At 43.2% G+C, this 18,777-nt stretch overlaps 1 protein-coding gene across 1 annotated transcript in view; it reads left to right on the forward strand.

Annotated features, from left to right (window-relative positions):
- Positions 1 to 18,777, forward strand: part of tbrg1 (transforming growth factor beta regulator 1) — a 29,363-nt gene that overhangs the window by 5,369 nt on the left and 5,217 nt on the right. The window contains 14 exon segments of the mRNA XM_053422576.1: positions 1,383 to 1,436; positions 1,588 to 1,704; positions 2,020 to 2,147; positions 10,360 to 10,508; positions 10,719 to 10,844; positions 11,082 to 11,243; positions 11,798 to 11,984; positions 12,081 to 12,205; positions 12,308 to 12,473; positions 12,613 to 12,753; positions 16,605 to 16,730; positions 17,561 to 17,618; positions 17,732 to 17,814; positions 17,993 to 18,029. Coding sequence (XP_053278551.1) covers positions 1,383 to 1,436; positions 1,588 to 1,704; positions 2,020 to 2,147; positions 10,360 to 10,508; positions 10,719 to 10,844; positions 11,082 to 11,243; positions 11,798 to 11,984; positions 12,081 to 12,205; positions 12,308 to 12,473; positions 12,613 to 12,753; positions 16,605 to 16,730; positions 17,561 to 17,618; positions 17,732 to 17,814; positions 17,993 to 18,029 — 1,659 coding nt within the window.

Here is an 18,777-nt window from a genome sequence, read left to right on the forward strand (position 1 = left end):
GGTTGTCAGGCAGAGGTTCAAATCAGCCTCTCAATATGTTGGATGCATGTTAATGTGTATTTACACACATTTCAAATTTGTTGGAAAAAAATTGGTTCGAAAATGAATAAAAAATTATGAAAATTATAAGAAATTGTCTACTCAACCAAACATTTTGCGACCCCCCTGCAGTACCTCCGCGGACCCCCTAGGGGTCGCGGACCCCCTGTTGAAGACCTCTGCTCTACAGGGTAGTTGTGCAAGATTGTGTTCAAATTTTCCTGATATTCAATATCCTAGTTTAAAAATACCACCTCAAGTATAAGTCCACTGAAGTAAGTTAAAAATGCACTTTAATTTAAAAACTCAAATTTCTAGTGCTGAGGGAAAACAGATGCTGTTATTAAACCTGTTTTGAATCATATAAATTTAGTATAAATACCTCAAAACTGTACTGTAATCAGTGAATGTAGTTAACTTCCTCCAGTGCTGAATGTTTTTCTCTTTGCAAGCGAGGAGGCCTGTGTTTTTCACATTGTACAAGATAAACAAACACATCAAACCAATCAAACATAACCTTAAGTGCTGTCGAATGGTTCCGGAAATTTGTGCTAATCAACATTGGCAATATCAGCAGCCCCAAATGCCAGGGAACGGTATGGTTGCAGCCTCCATCTGTGTTGAGCTGAGTGCTTGGAGGTTGAGCCTTGTAACATTGGGTAACACTGTTTGTACAGAGCCCTCATGTTTACCACAAAAATGAACTGTGGTCAGTGTACATGAGAGGTTATCGAAAGGCACAAGAGAGCACTGTAAACAAGAAGAGAAACACTGGCAAAGTGGTTGTTTTCTGGACAGACTTCATGTTTGCTGCTGTTAAAGAAACACCTTTAGCTCATATTTCAGTTCGATTGACAGTTTGTAGATGTAGGTTTCTGTTGTTTTACACAGAATACAAAATGAGCAAATTAAGCACATCTATAATATTGATCTCAGTATTTCATTATTTCAATATTTGATTTTCAGCTACATGTATCATTGATAAATTATGCAAAACTTTTAAATAAAAGACAAAAGAGGATACGATGCAAGTTGATTAAAAGCCTCAGGATAACAGAACCTACCACAATCTAACAGCTTTGCAAATATTTTTTAAACATGGAGTTAAACAAATGGTATCATCTCCTCCCACTGTGTTATCTCAGGGGCCACTCTTTACTCCCCCCTCTGGCACAGGGGCTTATCTTAGCATATCCTGGAATGCTCTTATTCAGCTTTTATCAGAACAAGACGTCGAAGCTGCTCTTACAAGAGGAGAGCGGATGGAGAGAAAGGATCAACTTAACAAGATGTCCCTCACTGATTTTTGGATTGTACTGCTGGCTTGTTTGACGCTTTGTCAGTCGGCACCTACCATCCCTCCAACCGTTTCACCGGAGGATGAGAACCTGGCTCAGGTAACGCAGTGGATGATTTGTGTATTTGAGCTGCCTGGATCTGTCAGTCATTGGGAAGACACACTGTAGGGGAGACTACTCTGCCTTATCATCATCACAACTGTCATTATCACCTTTTGTTGACTATCATCTTTTCCTCTCTGTTTGTCAGGGATATGTCTCTCGGTTTTATGGCGATGTTGGAACAAGAAACTCGACACTTCGAAGTCTCATCAATGATACATTCAGTGAAGACCTGGAGTCAATGCAGGCTTTCTTTGGCCTAGAGGTGATTTCAACATATTGAATAATTTTTATATTCAATAACAAGAAGAAACGCTGATCTCTGTGGAAATTTTAAGCAATTACTTGTCATGCCGTATTCTTTCTTAAAAATATAAAATACTTTCTATTTTGTTCTCAAATGATTAAACACAATAATCAGTCCTCGGCTTTCTTGGAATTATGACTCTTAATAATGTCACTACTGACCAAGGATTCATAAAAAGAATCGTATGGTAGATGGCAAAATGTTACCATATTTCAAGCTGCAGTTTAAAAAGTTCTATGCTGTTCTTGCCTCATGTCATTATCTGACCACCAGGTGACTGGCGTCTTGAATAAAGAGACAGTGGAGGTGATGAAAGCACCGAGGTGCGGCGTGTCAGACATCAGCCGATATGGACACTTCCATGGGAAACCCAAATGGGAGAAAAGAGTAATCACATACAGGTAAGAAGGTCTGAGGTCAGTGCTGCAGTTACATCATTTGATTTAATTTGATGAAAAGAGTGCCTATCTCCTCGAAGGCTCAACAGTCACCTCATTGAAAATGAATTTCAATTTACTACAGATCAAGATTTTTATCTGGATCCACTTTAACCGAACTTCATACACTCTTAAATATTATTTCCCTAACATGTCTTTTTTCTGCAAAATCCGTGAAATATTCTAAAAAGAAATTTAGGAAAATGTTAAAGAAAACAAAATCCGGATTTGGTCCGCCCCATCCTTGATCTTCACCAAACTCGAATGGCTTCTTCTCTGACCCACAACACATCCTTACACTGAGTTTCATGCTAATCTATCAAGTAATTGTTTGCGTAATCCTGCTAACCAAGAAAAAGATGGACAAACAAATGCAGATAAGAATATAACCATGGCAGAGGTAATTTCCAAACACTGAATATGATGACCAGGTCCTTCTCTGGGCTCTTGTAAGTGGCCCCCTTGTTGGCTACTGAGGGATCTGCACTTCTCTGACCAATACCACATCCTTCCAACAAGTTTTGTGGTAATTTGTCAGTTTTGACATAACCTTATTTACAAACAAACAAACAAACAAACAAACCAACAGACAGGGGTGAAACCTCCTTGGTGGAGGTATATATATAAATATGACCCTGGAGTGACAATATTGATAGGGGAGAGCGGGGTAATGTGGGACATCGGGTAATGTGAGATACCCACTGTATCTAGGCAACGGAATACATTTGTGGTCATGTGACCATTATGTTTTCAAGCCCCTCCCATTCCCCCCCTTGCCATGAAGGAGAAGTTGGTGCTGGTGCTGTGGAAAGTATGTTTTTTCACAAAAATGTGTTTTTTGCATGTAAAAGTAAATTTTCTTGCATCAATTTCTTGTCAAAACAAATTGAATCAGGTAGAAAAACTTATATCATACATGTTGATGAACTTCCAACATATAAAACCATGTGATTGATGCTAGCTGAATATTAGCCTGAATTGCTAAGAGATGTTGTTTTTTCTAAAACGGTGGCTGTGGGGTAAAGTGGGACAAATGCTGTGGGGTAAAGTGGGACAGTGTCTCTCTTTACCCCACCATGAAGCACAAGTTAAGTTTAGTCTTTAACATATTTGAGTGTTGTATTACATTATATATGTTTTATTTTTAATGTCATAAACATTGTAGAAAAGCCATCATGCCAAGAAACTATACACCAGGAAGACAACAATGGGCCAAACACCCCTCGCAGAGATGGAGAGTGCAGCCGCTGAGGTCATGCAAGGAAAGAAGTCCTTAAGAAAAGCTGGAAGGGATAGAAATATTGATAAGACAACCCTCAAACGATTCATAAAGAAAAAAGAGAAAGGGAAAGTAAAATCAGTAGCCTGGGGTGCAGTAGCTGAGGTAAAGAGAATATTCACAGATGAGATGGAGGAGGAGCTTGCCAAACACTTGAAACAACTAGCTGACCAGTTCCATAGCCTTGCTCCAGTTAAGTGCCCTGAACTGGTATTTGAAAACGCAGAGAAAAACAATATCCCTGTCCCTGCCAATTGGACAGAGAAACAATGTGTAGGTACGCTAGGGTGTGCAAGAGATCACATGAATCATAATAATCATAAATGTGCTTAATTGACCAATCCCCATGATTCTGTTACTAGTCCGATATTAGTGTTTGTCAATCTAGCTGTCAGGATTTTAACTATTACAACATGTGTTGTTATGGTAGTTTTAAAGTGGAAAAAGTAAGTGGACCACTTTACCCCGTAGCTGGGGTGAAATGGGACACAAGACAACTTTTGTTAAAACAATCATATTTTCACTGCTCCTGAAGACATTCTGATTATTTCCATATCTAGAAAACAGCCTGAATTAATGGGAAATGTGTAAATTTTACTGATATATCATTTTAGCTCGCCTAGAGGGGAGCAAACGTAAAAAATTGTCCACATTACCCCGCTCTCCCCTACCAACCATTGGGATTTGTATTTATATAGAGCTTCTCTAGTCTGGAAGACCACTCAGATTTCTTTATAGTTCAGTTAGTCATTCACCTATTCACACACACACATTCTTACAGTGCATCTATTAGCATCACTTTTTTGTTCTATGTGGGGCATTTCGGGATTCTGCCACTTGCCAAAGGACACTACGTTCTACAAATAGGGAAGACTGGGGATCGAACTGCCGACCTTCTGGTTGGAGGATGACCGCTTTACCCATCAGACACAGCCGCCCCAGATAATAATAATAATAATAATAATAACTAGGGCTACGTTGTAGCATTAACGGGCCAGAGCACAGGCGATTTCAAGTCTGTTGCGGTCGGTGAAGAAAGAGCGTTCGATGACCAAGCGCTCGTTTCCGTGTTACATGCGTTTGGGCACTGCAGCAAGGATAAACGCCTCACTTTCTGTAGCCAGCAGGTGGTGCTATCGTTTTAAATCATTGTGTCTTTGTAGATGTCATCAGTTCGTGACTCTTGTCTTACATGTCTGGTTTGGACTGGATTGGACCAAATATGTCCAAGATACAGAAGCTCATGTTTTAATGGCGTGTTATGGCAAGACAAGGAAAGGCAGAGACGCAGGTACTGTTTACTGTGGTTTATTCAGTAGCAAGGAAGAACTGGCACATGTTCCCCATACGGGAAGTATATATAGCTACAGCCTCTAACATTACCCATCAACCCACTGGGTGAGAGGACACACCCCTGAGTGCACGCCACACAACCCCCCCCCCGAACACCCAGAGGGTGAAAAAAAATGGGACAAAAGTCAGTACCTCTCAGGGGGTTTAACGAGGCGACCATAAAGGCTACGCCGACCCCCGTCCGCAAACGCAGGGGTGGAACAGGCAGAAGGGACATCATTTACAACAGGCACAGGATCAGGAGGCACAACTGGAGAAAACAACACAGGGGTCTTAGAAGGGGGGCGACCACGACGGGGAACCCGGGCCGGTAGCACCTCTTCGCCGGCCAACAGATGAGCTGGCTTAAGCCTGTCTAACGAAACGCGCTCCCTGCGCCCGCCCATGTCCAGAATGAAACTTTTAGAACCCGCCTCTAACACTCTAAACGGGCCGTCATACGGGGGCTGGAGGGGAAACCGGTGAGCATCGTGACGCACGAAATCAAACCGAGTGGTCGCGAGATCCGTTGGCACGAAAGACCGAGGAGAAAAATGATGCAAGGGCACCGGTGCACAAGCGGCCTGTGACGCAGGACGCGCAACAGGAACCGGAAAGGGGGCCGAGCTCTGAGGCAGAAACTCCCCTGGGACGCGGAGCGGCTGACCGAGCACCAACTCTGCAGGCGAGGCATCCAGGTCAGCCTTAGGAGCCGAGCGCAACCCGAGCATCACCCACGGCAACCGATCCAACCAGTTCGCGTCTGAGAGCGCAGCCCGCAATGACGCCTTAAGCAACCGGTGAAAACGTTCACACAAACCGTTAGCCTGGGGGTGGTAGGCAGTGGTACGGTGAACCTGTGTGCCCAAAGACTTTGCTAGCGCCGACCAGAGATCCGAAATGAACTGCGGGCCTCTGTCAGAGGTGATATCAGACGGTGCACCAAAACGTGAGACCCAAGCTGAAAGAAAAGCGCGTGCCACGTCCGCAGATGTCGTGGAAGACAGAGGAACCGCCTCTGGCCACCTAGTGGTCCGATCTACCATGGTAAGGAGATGTGTAAAACCCTTGGAAGGGGGAAGAGGCCCCACAAGGTCGATATGCATATGATCAAAACGCTTGGCCGGAATCAAAAATGGCTCGAGGGGCGCCCTAGTGTGCTGGTGAACTTTTGCGCGCTGACACGCCACACATGTGGCCGCCCACTCTTTGACTTCTTTGCGAAGGCCAGGCCACACAAACTTCGAAGACACCAACTTCACCGACGCCCGGACACCCGGATGAGAAAGAGAGTGCACCATATCAAAGACCCGACGGCGCCAAGCAACCGGCACCACCGGGCGGGGGCGGCCCGTGGAGACGTCGCAAAGGAGGGCAGGCCCACCATTTTGCACCACTGCCTCCTCCAGCTCCAGACCGGTACTCGCAGCTCTCAGTGCAACGATACCCGGGTCCCCAGGTTGATCGGCAGCCAGTGCTGAAAAATCAACCCCAAGATGCACAGGGCACACCAGCACCCGCGACAGGCAGTCTGCCACCGGGTTCGCTTTACCCGCCACATGTTGGATGTCCGTTGTGAATTCGGAGATCACCGCTAGATGGCGCTGCTGGCGAGCAGACCATGGCTCTGTCACCTTCGCCATAGCAAACGTCAATGGTTTGTGGTCAACATAGGCTGTGAAAGGGCGGCCTTCCAGCAGGAAACGGAAATGACGCGTAGCCAGGTACAACGCTAACAGTTCCCGGTCAAACACGCTGTATTTTCGCTCACTGTCTCGCAAACCGCGGCTAAAAAATGCAAGGGGCTGCCACGCACCCGCAACACGTTGTTCAACAACTGCACCGACAGCCACATCCGAAGCATCGGTCGTGAGGGCGATGGGCGCCCGAGACGCGGGGTGCGCCAGAAGCGCCGCGTTAGCCAGGGCAGCCTTAGCCCCCTCAAAAGCCTGGATCCTCACAGGGGTCCAGTCAACCTGGTCCTTGGCTTTCTTAAGCTTCAAAGCACCATACAATGGTTGCAGGAGTTGGGCCGCACGAGGCAAGAAACGATTGTAAAAGTTTACCATGCCCAAAAACTCCTGTAGCGACCTGACCGAGACCGGACGGGGAAAATCCGCAACTGCATGCACCTTCGAGGGCAAAGGAACCGCACCCTGCGACGAAATGCGATGGCCCAAAAAGTCTATGACAGACAGCCCAAACTGGCACTTGGCTGTGTTGACAATGAGACCATGTCCATCAAGGCGCTGGAAAACCTGCCTAAGGTGCGACAAATGCTCATCAACCGACGGGCTGGCCACCAAGATGTCGTCCAAATAGACGAAAACAAACGCGAGGTCACGTAACACCGAGTCCCTCAAGCGCTGAAACGTCTGCGCTGCGCCTTTAAGGCCGAACGGCATTCGCAGGAACTCGAAAAGCCCAAACGGTGTAATGACTGCAGTCTTGGGCACGTCCTCTGCCCGCACAGGCACCTGATGATAACCTCGCACCAAATCGATTTTAGAAAAAATTGTCATGCCCGCCAGACGAATCGAAAAATCCTGAACATGCGGAATGGGATAACGGTCATGGGCCGTAATGTTATTTAAACGGCGGAAGTCACCGCACGGCCGCCAAGACCCGTCCGCCTTGGGCACCATGTGGAGCGGCGAAGCCCACGGGCTGTTGGACCGCCTAACGATCCCCAAACGCTCCATGGTAGCAAACTCCTCCTTCGCAGTGGCTAACTTCACGGTGTCGAGGCGACGCGAACGTGCGAAAACGGGCGTACCCGCAGTGGGAATGGAATGTTCCACGCCGTGTTTAGTAACCGCGGCAGAAAATGCGGGCGTTGTCAGCGAAGGATATTCCGCCAGTAAGCGCTGGAAGACATCCTTTGACGCCGCGAAATTAGCGTGTGTTAACGGCCCGGGTCCCCCTGTCTGACACGGAAAAGACGCAAAAGACACAGCATCAATGAGCCTGCGATTAGCTACATCCACTAACAACCCATTAGTGCACAGAAAATCTGCTCCGATAATAGGAACCATAATGGAGGCTACAACAAAGTCACACAGAAATTTGCGTCCATTGAAACACACAGTCACAGACTTTGTACCAAACGTCTCTATAGCCGAACCGTTAGCCGCTGTCAGACGCGGACCACTGCCACAGGCCGAGAGGTCCGTAGCTGCAGGAGGGAGAAGGCTCTTCTGCGAGCCGGAGTCCACCAGGGAACTGATTACCTGATATGGAGTCATGAACGAACAGCAGCTCCTCTTGCTCGCCAGCGCCCACGGCTGCTACCGAGCGCCGGCTCTTCCGTTTCCCGGTGCCTAGAACGCGCACGGAGGAACGCAGCAGCGCGCCTTGGTGCCGAAGCGCTGATGGAAGAAACACAGCTGGCCGCGCTGTCTGCGGGTGGAAACTGCAGCCGTCAATGCCGGAACCTCGTCCTCCAACGTCGGCTGCAAGGACTCCACGGCCACACTCTGCACGGAGACGTTCCTCGAAGTCAGCAGGATCCGGTCCGCCTGCTCAGCCAATCCACGGAAGTCGCCGGCCGCCAAACAAGAAGAGTTGGCGAGGGCTGCGCGCACCTGCAGCGGAAGCTGGCGCAGAAAGATGTGCGGGAACAGGAAACCATCATCCTCGGAGCCCAGCAACGACAGCATCTCGTCCATCAAGTCCACTGCCGAACCATCGCCCAAACCGGGAAGCGACAGTAGCTTGTCCGCTCTCTCCGCGGCTGACAAGCTGTAGCGCCGGAGGAGAAGCTGCTTGAGGGCGGCGTACTTTCCGCGCAGCGGCGGGGCTCGCAGGAGCTGCATCACGCGCCGGGTGGATTGCTGGTCCAAAGCCGCGACCACCAAAAAATACCTGGAGTCGTCTGCCGTTACTCCTCGCAGATGGAAAAGAGCCTCGACGTGCAGAAACCACGGCGCGGGGTCGTTCTGCCAAAACTCCGGCAGTTTAACGTGCTCCGCGGAGCTGGTCGGTCGCGGAAGCTGCGGCGCCATGGTCGTTGTGGAGACACGGTCCACGGGCGCCGGGGAAGAAAATACGTCTTCCCCCGATGAGGAAGGGACACTATCCTCCTCTACCTCGAACATGTCCAAAAAACGGGGTCACCAATATGGCAAGACAAGGAAAGGCAGAGACGCAGGTACTGTTTACTGTGGTTTATTCAGTAGCAAGGAAGAACTGGCACATGTTCCCCATACGGGAAGTATATATAGCTACAGCCTCTAACATTACCCATCAACCCACTGGGTGAGAGGACACACCCCTGAATGCACGCCACAGTGTAATCAAACTTTGACGTCACGCCAAGGTCACACGGTGAGACAAGAAATAGATCTTTTAATAACTTTTCATCACCATCTTGTTGTGATGACACTCAACTAAATTTCACGTTGATCTGATGAAAGCTCTACAACAAGTACATCAAAGTAAAAGTGTGGAATATGGCCAAAATGGCTACCAAATCCAAAATGGCGGGCTTCCTGTGTGGTTTAGCATATCTTTCCAAGAGACTTATTTCTTTGTCATGAAAAGACACCTGTCCCTATCGATTTTTGTAGATGTAGACCAATCGTAGTGCCGGGGCTGCCCTTTAGGGGGCGCTAGTCAGTTATTTGGACACGCCCATTCCTTAAAACTCTCTCTATATCTTCAGGGGTGGGCTGTTGATACACACATGTAGTTTGAGGGAGCTGGACCCATGAACACGGAAGTTACAGCAATTTCATGTGTCATGGCGAGTTGAACTTTGATGACACGCCATTAATAATCCGCATGATGAAAAGTCACAGTAATCGTAAGCCTACATTATCAATGTCTTGAGACCCATTTGACACAGTTTGTCATGGTTTCACAAAGTGGATGAGGAGAAATACATCCAAGTGTAAAATGTACTAAAAACAAGACATTTCCTGCTGCCACCAGGAGGCGCTGTGATTTTAAGTCACGATTTCTGTGTAGATGTCTTCAGGTCGCGACTCTTGTCTTACATGTATAGTTTGGAGTTGATTGGACCAAACATGTCTGAGATAGAAAAGCTCGTGTTTTGATGGCGTTTCATCAAACTTTGAACGGTCAGACGGTATGACGAAAAGTTGATCTTTCAATAACTTTTGATCTCCATTTTGTAGTGATGACACTCGTCTACATTTTAAGTTGGTATGGTGAAAACTCTACGAGAAGTACATCAAAGTAAAAATATGGAATATGACCAAAATGGCCACTTAATGGCGGGCTTCCTGTTAATTTTTTCATAATGGTCCTTGAGGCTTTTTTGTGCATCTGGTCATGATACACAACTGTCTTGATTTTCGTGAGGATCGGTGAATGCTAAATGAGGGGCTTTTCTGTAGGTGGCGCTGTTGAGCCATTTTGCCACGCCCATTTCCAAATACTCCAGAATACGTAAATTTAAACCACTTTCTAATTTACTGCAAACTTTTACAACTTTTTGAGCATGTTTAAAAATTCTCAGAATAATCCTTTCAATTTCAATAGGGCCTCTCACCAGAGGTGCTCGGGCCTAATAATAATAATAATGATATATGGTCTGAACAGGATCACCATGTACACTCCAGATCTGACGCAGAGGCAGGTGGATGCAACCATCGCTCAGGCCTTCCAACTTTACAGTGACATCATCCCTCTGGACTTCAAACAGATCTACACCGGCAACGCCGACATCATGATCCTCTTCAAGGGCGGATGTGAGTCTAGATGAAATAAGAGTATTTTGAGAAAATCTCTCTAACTTCTAACATTAGACGAAGAAAAAAAAAAAAAAGATTGCTGAATTCATCACAGTTTTGGAGCAATCTGACAGACATTTCATCAGTGACAGCTGATTATGGAAATCTTGTGCAGACAGTGCAAACTCTTAAACTAAAGATTACATTATCTCCTTCGTGCTTCTGCAGATCACGGCGATTTTTACCCTTTTGACGGAGCGAGTGGCGTCCTGGCTCATGCTAACTCTCCCGGACAAGGCCAGGGGGGAGACACACACTTTGACGATGATGAAACCTGGACTCTTACCCAGAGAGGTAAACCTTGTCCACTGACGCAGAAGTGCATAATCTGTGTAGTTTTCTGTTTGTCAGATGAGAGGTGACTGGGACAGGAACTGTTCAGTCTGTGAGGGCAAAAAAGTCCAGATTTGATATTCTCAACTTTTCTTTCACCACGAAAGTTAATCAAAAAATAAAAATGTGCATGAAAAATCAAATGTAGTGTTTATCTACTAAAAACTGTCAGACTTATTTCCTTGCTGTTGTACACAGATGTGAATCTGCTGTTGGTGGCGGCCCACGAGTTCGGCCACGCCCTGGGTCTGGATCACTCCAGGGACAGACGTGCACTCATGTACCCCACCTATCGGTATGTCAACACAAACGGGTACAGGCTACCAGACGATGACAAGCGTGGGGTTCAAGCCCTCTATGGTAAGAAAAAAAAAAAAAAGCTGAACATTTGATCTTCAAATGGCTTCATCCTCAAATCTGTACCACATAACAGAAAACACTGTTTAACAGCTATTAAAAGAATGAATACCAATTCGTAGTATCTGTTTCAATATTCTGAACTGATCTTTTTTGTATTCATTACAGTTTGTATGTTTGACAGCCAGACTGAACGAAATGTAATTTTCTTTAACTTAGATTGGGCTCTATATATTTCAAGACTTTATATTTACATGAGGAGCGGGTCCTCTCTATGGAGGCCACCATGTTTTTACAGTAGTCCGAAACTGGACAAACTAAAAACCTTTTGAGTTTTTATGATAACCACAGGTTCTCTTTCATGTTTGGAAGGGGAGGCTGAGGTTAGGGGTTTTCAGCTGCAACATTAAACTTCACAACTAAACATTTCTACACGTTGCCTTTTAATAAATGTTTGTAAAAAGTTCATATTATAATTTCTTTATGTCAGTGTTTTTTTTTTATCGTAGCGTAAGAGCTTTTCTGTCACTCTTGATTTTTGCCACTCCTTGTCCCAGGAAGCCGTACACCAGTGCCCACAACCGCCCCAAAACCAAATCCTCATCCTGAACCTGAACCAGAGCCGGAGGAGCCAACAGAAGGACCTGACCCTCTGCCAAACCCCCGAGACGAGCAGTGCAGCCGCGGGCTGGTCTTTGACGCAGCTACCCCCGTGAGGGGAGAGCTGTTCTTCTTTAAAAATGGGTAATTTCTGAAAATATTATAATCTGTGTATTTATGCGGCGTATGAATATCCCATGTTGGATTTTCTTTAACAGTTCAATTAAAATCCATTGACAGATATTATTGGAGAAAGTCTTCAAATGGAATCCGTTTCACTAAAGTGGTGACAAAATGGCGTGGGATCAACTATGTGGACGCTGCGTTTGAAGTCCCACACAGTGATGCGTTTTATCTGTTTGAAGGTAATTTTCAAAGGGTTTTGTTCAGTTAAATGATGAATGTAGTCATTCAATAAGTACTGTGAAGCTGTACAGGTGATAATAAGATCCATCTGTTCTCTCCAGGTCGTCAATACTGGGGCATAAGGGCTTATGCAAAGACAATAATCTCAGGTTATCCAAAGTCTATCACCAGCCTCGGCCTCCCCTCCTCAGTCAATAAAGTGGATGCAGCTGTTTATGTGCCAACTACTAGGAAAACACTCATATTTGTGAAAACACAGTATTGGAGGTGAGTGTTAGTCATGGTCACATATAATTTCGGTTTAAACACGACATGTACCTGTTCGCTAAACAACTGAGACAATTGATCACTGAAATATTAATTGGGTTAGATCATTTACAAAGCATCTATGTGTTCTGTTTTGCAGCTATGATGAGAGCAGAAACCAAATGGACTCTGGATACCCGCGAACTATCACTTGGGATTTTCCAGGCATTGGCTCCAAAGTAGATGCAGCCTTTGAGAATTGGGGTGAGAAATATTAGTTAACAATAAACCTGTTTCATATATGAGCCGAGAATTACCTTTGATTAGAATGACAGTAGGTATGAGCACATACCTCAGCCAAGGCCCAAGAGTTGCTTAAATTCCAGATATTTCTCATGAGGATTCATGAATTATTCTCTGGGAAATCTCTTAAAATGTTCATTGATCTCACAATTTGTCAATGAGTCATATTGCATCCTTCCACCAAATTTTGTGGAAATTAGTTTGTTTGGAATACTGCTTACTAACAGACGAATCCCAGTGAAAACATAACCAGAATATGTATGTGTTTCATGTCAGTCTGTTTGTGCCTTTTATTGGACTCTATATTATTATATGATATAATATAATATATCATATAATATAATATAATATAGTATGATATGATATAATATAATATAGTATAGTATAGTATAATATAATATAATATTGTATAATATAATATAATATTAAATTACATTATATTATATTATATTATATTAAATTATATTACATTACATGACATTACATTACATTACATTATATCTGACTGTATGTGTGTTTGTTTGTTTCTCTGTTTTTAACTTATTGGCCCTGAAAAGCACTTTCTGACTGTGACTGTGAAAAACGCAGCATGAATATATATTTTTTTTATTAGATCATATCTGCTCGATGTTTAAACAGGCATCTGTTTGCTTTCATATAATCATGTCTTTTTATAAGGCAATTGTGATAAACATCATTTTTTCTACCAAAGTCAAAGTAATTCTGTTATTTTACTGTAACTTCGGATTGATACTTGGATATAAAGTGAATATTCCCTTCCACAGGTTATCTATACTTCTCAAGTGGACCCAGACAGAGCGAGTACGACCTGACAAACAAAAGGGTGGTGCGTGTACTGCTCAACTACGGCTGGCTCAACTGCTACTGACACACAACTGCAGAATCCCATGAATGAGTCAAGTGAATAACAGTGTTTTATTCTATCATTCATCTTCTCATCGTTAGATGGAACATTTCTTGTGTTACAAATAAATATTAAAATGGATTCATGCAAACTCTTCTCTTCAGTTTCACTGCTCCCCGTAGCCCTGTTTGTGGCTTTGCTTGCAGGGTGTTTTCATTTAAGTACCATATCAACACAATTACACGGTGAAACAAACATAAACAATTTAAGCCATTAGTTGTTCTCAGGTGTGTCTGGACTTTTATGTTGTGAAATAAACCAGTTATTTCCTGGATGCATGCAGCAATTTTAGAATTAGGACCAGAGGGTTTCTTTAAGCCTCATAAGAGGAGATTTGATATTGAAAGAGAGCTGAGTCACTTCTGTGTCATGAACATGGATCAATTAAGGATTTCATAATTTGCTGTTTCATGTGAGGATGCAGTAACATCCAGGTTAACCAGGTTAACATCCAGGTTAGGGCACACAACGGAGAGGCGGTGGACTAGTGGCAGAAACTTGGACTATGGGCAGAAAAGGTCTCTGGTTCGTCTCTGGTTCGACTCCACGGAGAAACAACAAAAAGACGAACCTGGATTGATCTGTCCAAAAATCCAAGAGGATTCTCCCTACCCTGTCTAGTGCCCCTGAGCAAGGCACCTTACTCCCCCAACATCTGCTCCCCAGGCGCCGTACATGGTCGCTCACTGCTCTGTGTGTCCTGCACCAGATGGGTCAAAAGCAGAGGTTAAATTTCCCTACCTGCATGAGTGTGCCTGTGCATGTCTGTGCATGTGTTTGGGACTAATAAATGCATCTTAATCTTAATAAACCCAGACCAGCGACGTAATAGAGAGCACAAGCAATCAGACTATAGGAGCTTCAAAGGCTTGGTTTACCAAAATTACAACAATACATTTTCGATAGCTTGGGTTTTATTTGCCTAGAGGTTATAAGAACTTATCTTTGACATTTCTGCTGCCTCTCCAATGCAGTGGTGGTGAATGGAATTGTATTTGTCAGAAAACCTGGCTCCCATACTCCTGGATGTGCTGTCAACCTGTATGATTTAGATTATAACCATCGAAGAATGCAGTTCCACTGGAAACTGTCCATTGTGAGGTCTATGAATTATCCCGTTCAGGACACATCCTTAAATTGGTCATGATCGGTGCTAGTCCTAAAAAAGCCTTCCTGGAAATAACTAATCAAAGAAGGGGATGCTATAGTACTTGTATGGCCTTGCACAGTGAAAGAAAGGTGCAGTAAAGCCAAAAAGTAAAATGTTATTTAATTTGGAGACATGGATTTCTCAGTACACAGCAAATGGACTAAGTTTGTCCCTCTGACATTCACTCATGAATTTAAAGGAATGTACTGTAAGTAAGCTAAAGGTGTGTCATATTAACCTTCTAGTTGTTTTCAACACATCGAAACAACCACAAAAACATTGAGGTCTGTAAAACATTTCAGGGGTTATTTGGCAATAATGAAGGATATGAGGAAAGTCGTGATTGGGAAACACTAATGATGCTGGTGAGAAAAAAGAAAATCAAGGTAAACAGAATATTGAGAATTATACTGAGTTTAAAATGTGGAGCTGCAAGAGCAGAAACACATGTGTGTGGTGTACATTCTGAGACATGTGGAAGGTATGTCCTTATAAAACCTTGACAGAGAAACATGAACCTTTCTTTGGTGCTTTATGTCACGTGACCGGGATAAGAGCAGATTAAAAGAAACATTGTACGTATGGACGCCAGGTAGTAGAGGAGAGAAAGAAAAGGAAAGGTAGCTGGGAAGTAATATCCTGGTAATTGGGTTTATTCACATTATACTTAAGAACACTGAAAAAGTGATTACAAACAAAATAATCCAAGTACTTCAGTAAAGTGAAACTTATGTTAACATATTTCATTGGTTTGGTTTCATTAAGATATTTGTCAGAAAATGTCACACCTATCACTGCACTTTTATAAATTTTGGTAAACAGATTAAAGCACACAATTTATTATAACCTATTTTTATGTTCTTGTTAACATTACGTTTATTAAACATGTCAGCCTATAAGTATTTGTATATGTATAGTAATATTATGTGTGTAGTTTTGTGTACAGAAGTTATATCATTATCATGTATTTTAAGTGTTTCATGTTATTAAATACATTGAATACAAATACATATTTATCAACATTTCAAAACTAATACTGGTGTTAATCGGGTTTTAAGGACAGAGATGACATAAAAAAAAAAATTTAAATAAATAAACACACTGAAGGCCTTCACCAAGCAGCATTAACAGGTTCTACTTTTCTAAATATAATCTCGTTTTAACATTTTCTCAAGCTACAAAATAAACACCTCAAACCGAATATCCGGTGCAGGTCCCCTCAGTAATTATGTCCGGTAGAAACAACTAATCTCTATAGCCTCAACAATATTTTCGAAACGGCGATAGCCGCGCTTTTATCGATATCACTGAATTATTTTATTGTGAAAACAACTCCATAGTATCCCCGTGTTTATAATGGAGTCTGACTGCTAGCTGGTTAACGTTAGCCTTTAGCTTTTATCGTAACCACTGCGCTGGAGACGACTGAAGGTTCCGGTTGACACACGGACACAAACAATCCGGAGCACGAAGCGAGACGTTTTATTTTGCTGCACTTTTATTCTGGTGTGTGGTCTCTGACTTCCACATAGCATGCACTCTTGTGTTGTATGTCACTAGCAGCCGTGAGCAGTTAGCTCGTCTTAGCTCTACTATAGCATAGTATGCTAGCTTCTGTGTTAGCATTGCCTGGCTCACAGTCCCACTGTTGTTAGTGTTGTCTACAGCTGAATGTGTGAGGCACGATTACACAGGTAGCACTATGTAAACACCAGTTTGTTAAAACGTCTCATTGAGGTTTCCTGTCTCCACCGGACAGAGGCTCGTCCCTGACTCACATGGAGTCCCTCAACACGTTTGAATCTGAGATGGAGGCTGATGGACAGGGGAACTACTCTCTGTTTCCTGCTCTGGACAGCATTGCAAGTCTGTCAGGGACTGCAGAAACTCTGGAGAGGTAGTTGTATACATTTACATATCGACACACGTATTTCTATTGCGCTTTTCTAGTCTTGATGACAACTTAAAGGCAAAGCAAGGTAGTTTGATTTCTAAAGCACATTTCATACACAGAGGTAGACTAAACGGGCTGAACAGGGATATTCAAAACAACAGAGATGCAATAGAAATATATCAATTTTAAATCAGAAGTTTTGAACCAATTTTAAAGAGATTAAAAGAAGTAAAATAAACAATAAAGATAAGAACAAATAATAGGTTGAATGAGTTAAAATAATACACATAAGCTAGATTTGATAAAATGACAAAATGTAACACCGTTATGGTATGACCATTCTTAAAACAGTTCAGTCATAAGCACTTTACAGTACAGTTTTGCCAAGCTCCCATTCATACACACATTCTAACAGTGCATCTTTGTGCCACACTTTAATCACACACTAAGCCCAAGTCACATGGAAATTGCTAGACAGACCGACCTTCTGGTTAGTAGATGACCCGCTCTACCTCCTGAGAATCAGTAGTTAGTGGGTATAGTTTTATGCTCACAGGGAATTAAATCAGTTTTGTTACTCCGATTTTATACCATCTGTTTCGAAACAGCAGCAAAGAAATGCTTTGCATGGACGACTCCGACGTTCAATTTTTTTATTTTATCTGTTAGTAGTAGCAGACATTTAATTGTAGGATTAAAACATGGGATAACAAAACCTCCTATGCTTACTTTCCTGATGCAACTCTACAATTTTTCACTTAGGTATGGAGTATTTTCTCAAATGCGTGGAGATTTTATGTTTGTTTCCCTGAATGATACAGAACTTTTCTTTGCAGTGAACCACCTGGTGAAATTTCAGAGAAGCCTAACCTCACATGGCTGGATGCTGCACAGGTGCCTTTTATTTATCATATTTCATTGTGGTGTTATTAGAACTATGATCAACTGCTTTGCAAGGTTTTGTTTGATCCTTTGTTGTCCTTGACTTAAACATGTCTCTCATGTAGATTGTCTTGGAGGAAGCGGGACGTCCCATGCACATAAAGGAGATCAAACAGAGGATCATTGACAGAGGACTTGTTCAATCAAAGTACAGCAATCCTCTCAATTAACTGTGCATCTTTTTGCCCAAGTTAAGCCAAATCAGGAAACTGTGACAATGGCTTTCTTTAAAAATGTTCACTGAATATTTAAATCTATTGTCAGATCAAAGTTGTTACTAAATCTACATTTTGAGTCTGCTTATCTTGTCCCTATCTCTTCTGCAGTGCAAAGTCAAGCCTGGAGGCGGTCATGTACCGTGAGGTAAGGAGGGTGTTTATCAGTCTGACAGCAGCCTCTGCTGTTGAGTACAACAACTTGCACCTCCACTTCACATGTGTGTTAGTTCAGTTGATATAGCACAGGGGTCCTCTGTATTTCTGTCACTATTTTTTCTTTCTCCATGTTTTTCCATCCTGCTCCTATGAACTTATTTAACTATTTTCAAGAGAAGCCCTGCGCTCAAACGCACAAGCCTTTCAACTGGCTATATCTAGTCATGATGGAACTAATCTAAATTGGGAGGCATATTGGACTTTTCCAGCGCCATGTATTATGGCCTCAGTCTATCATATGTTTCAGACACAAAAAGGAAGCAGGAGATTCAAGAGGATTGAGAACAGAAATGGAGTCTTTGCTCTGCTGGTGAGTTAACTGGGATACTAATGCAAATTTCACAAAAGCCCTGAATATCTTATGTGATGCTGAAATGCACTTGACCTTTTATGCCAGGCTATTTGTCATGGATATATACCAAGGCGTTGCCGTCGACACAAGACCTAGGTCCAGCAAAGTGGTTGATTAAACGTGACCTCCTGCTATAAATGGACTGTACAGACAGTACTAATTGATGTTGAAAATTGCATTTCAGTATCATTCAAATTGACAGGCAAAATGTTTTTTGCATTGGAGATTCAATACTATCTGGCAATCTGATAATCTGATATCATGTGGATATATGATGATAATTTAATTTTCAGATTATACCAGAGTAGAAATAATTTGTTAAATT

The sequence above is a fragment of the Pleuronectes platessa genome, chromosome 5 (assembly GCF_947347685.1).
Source record: "Pleuronectes platessa chromosome 5, fPlePla1.1, whole genome shotgun sequence".
Classification (NCBI taxonomy): Eukaryota; Metazoa; Chordata; class Actinopteri; order Pleuronectiformes; family Pleuronectidae; genus Pleuronectes; species Pleuronectes platessa.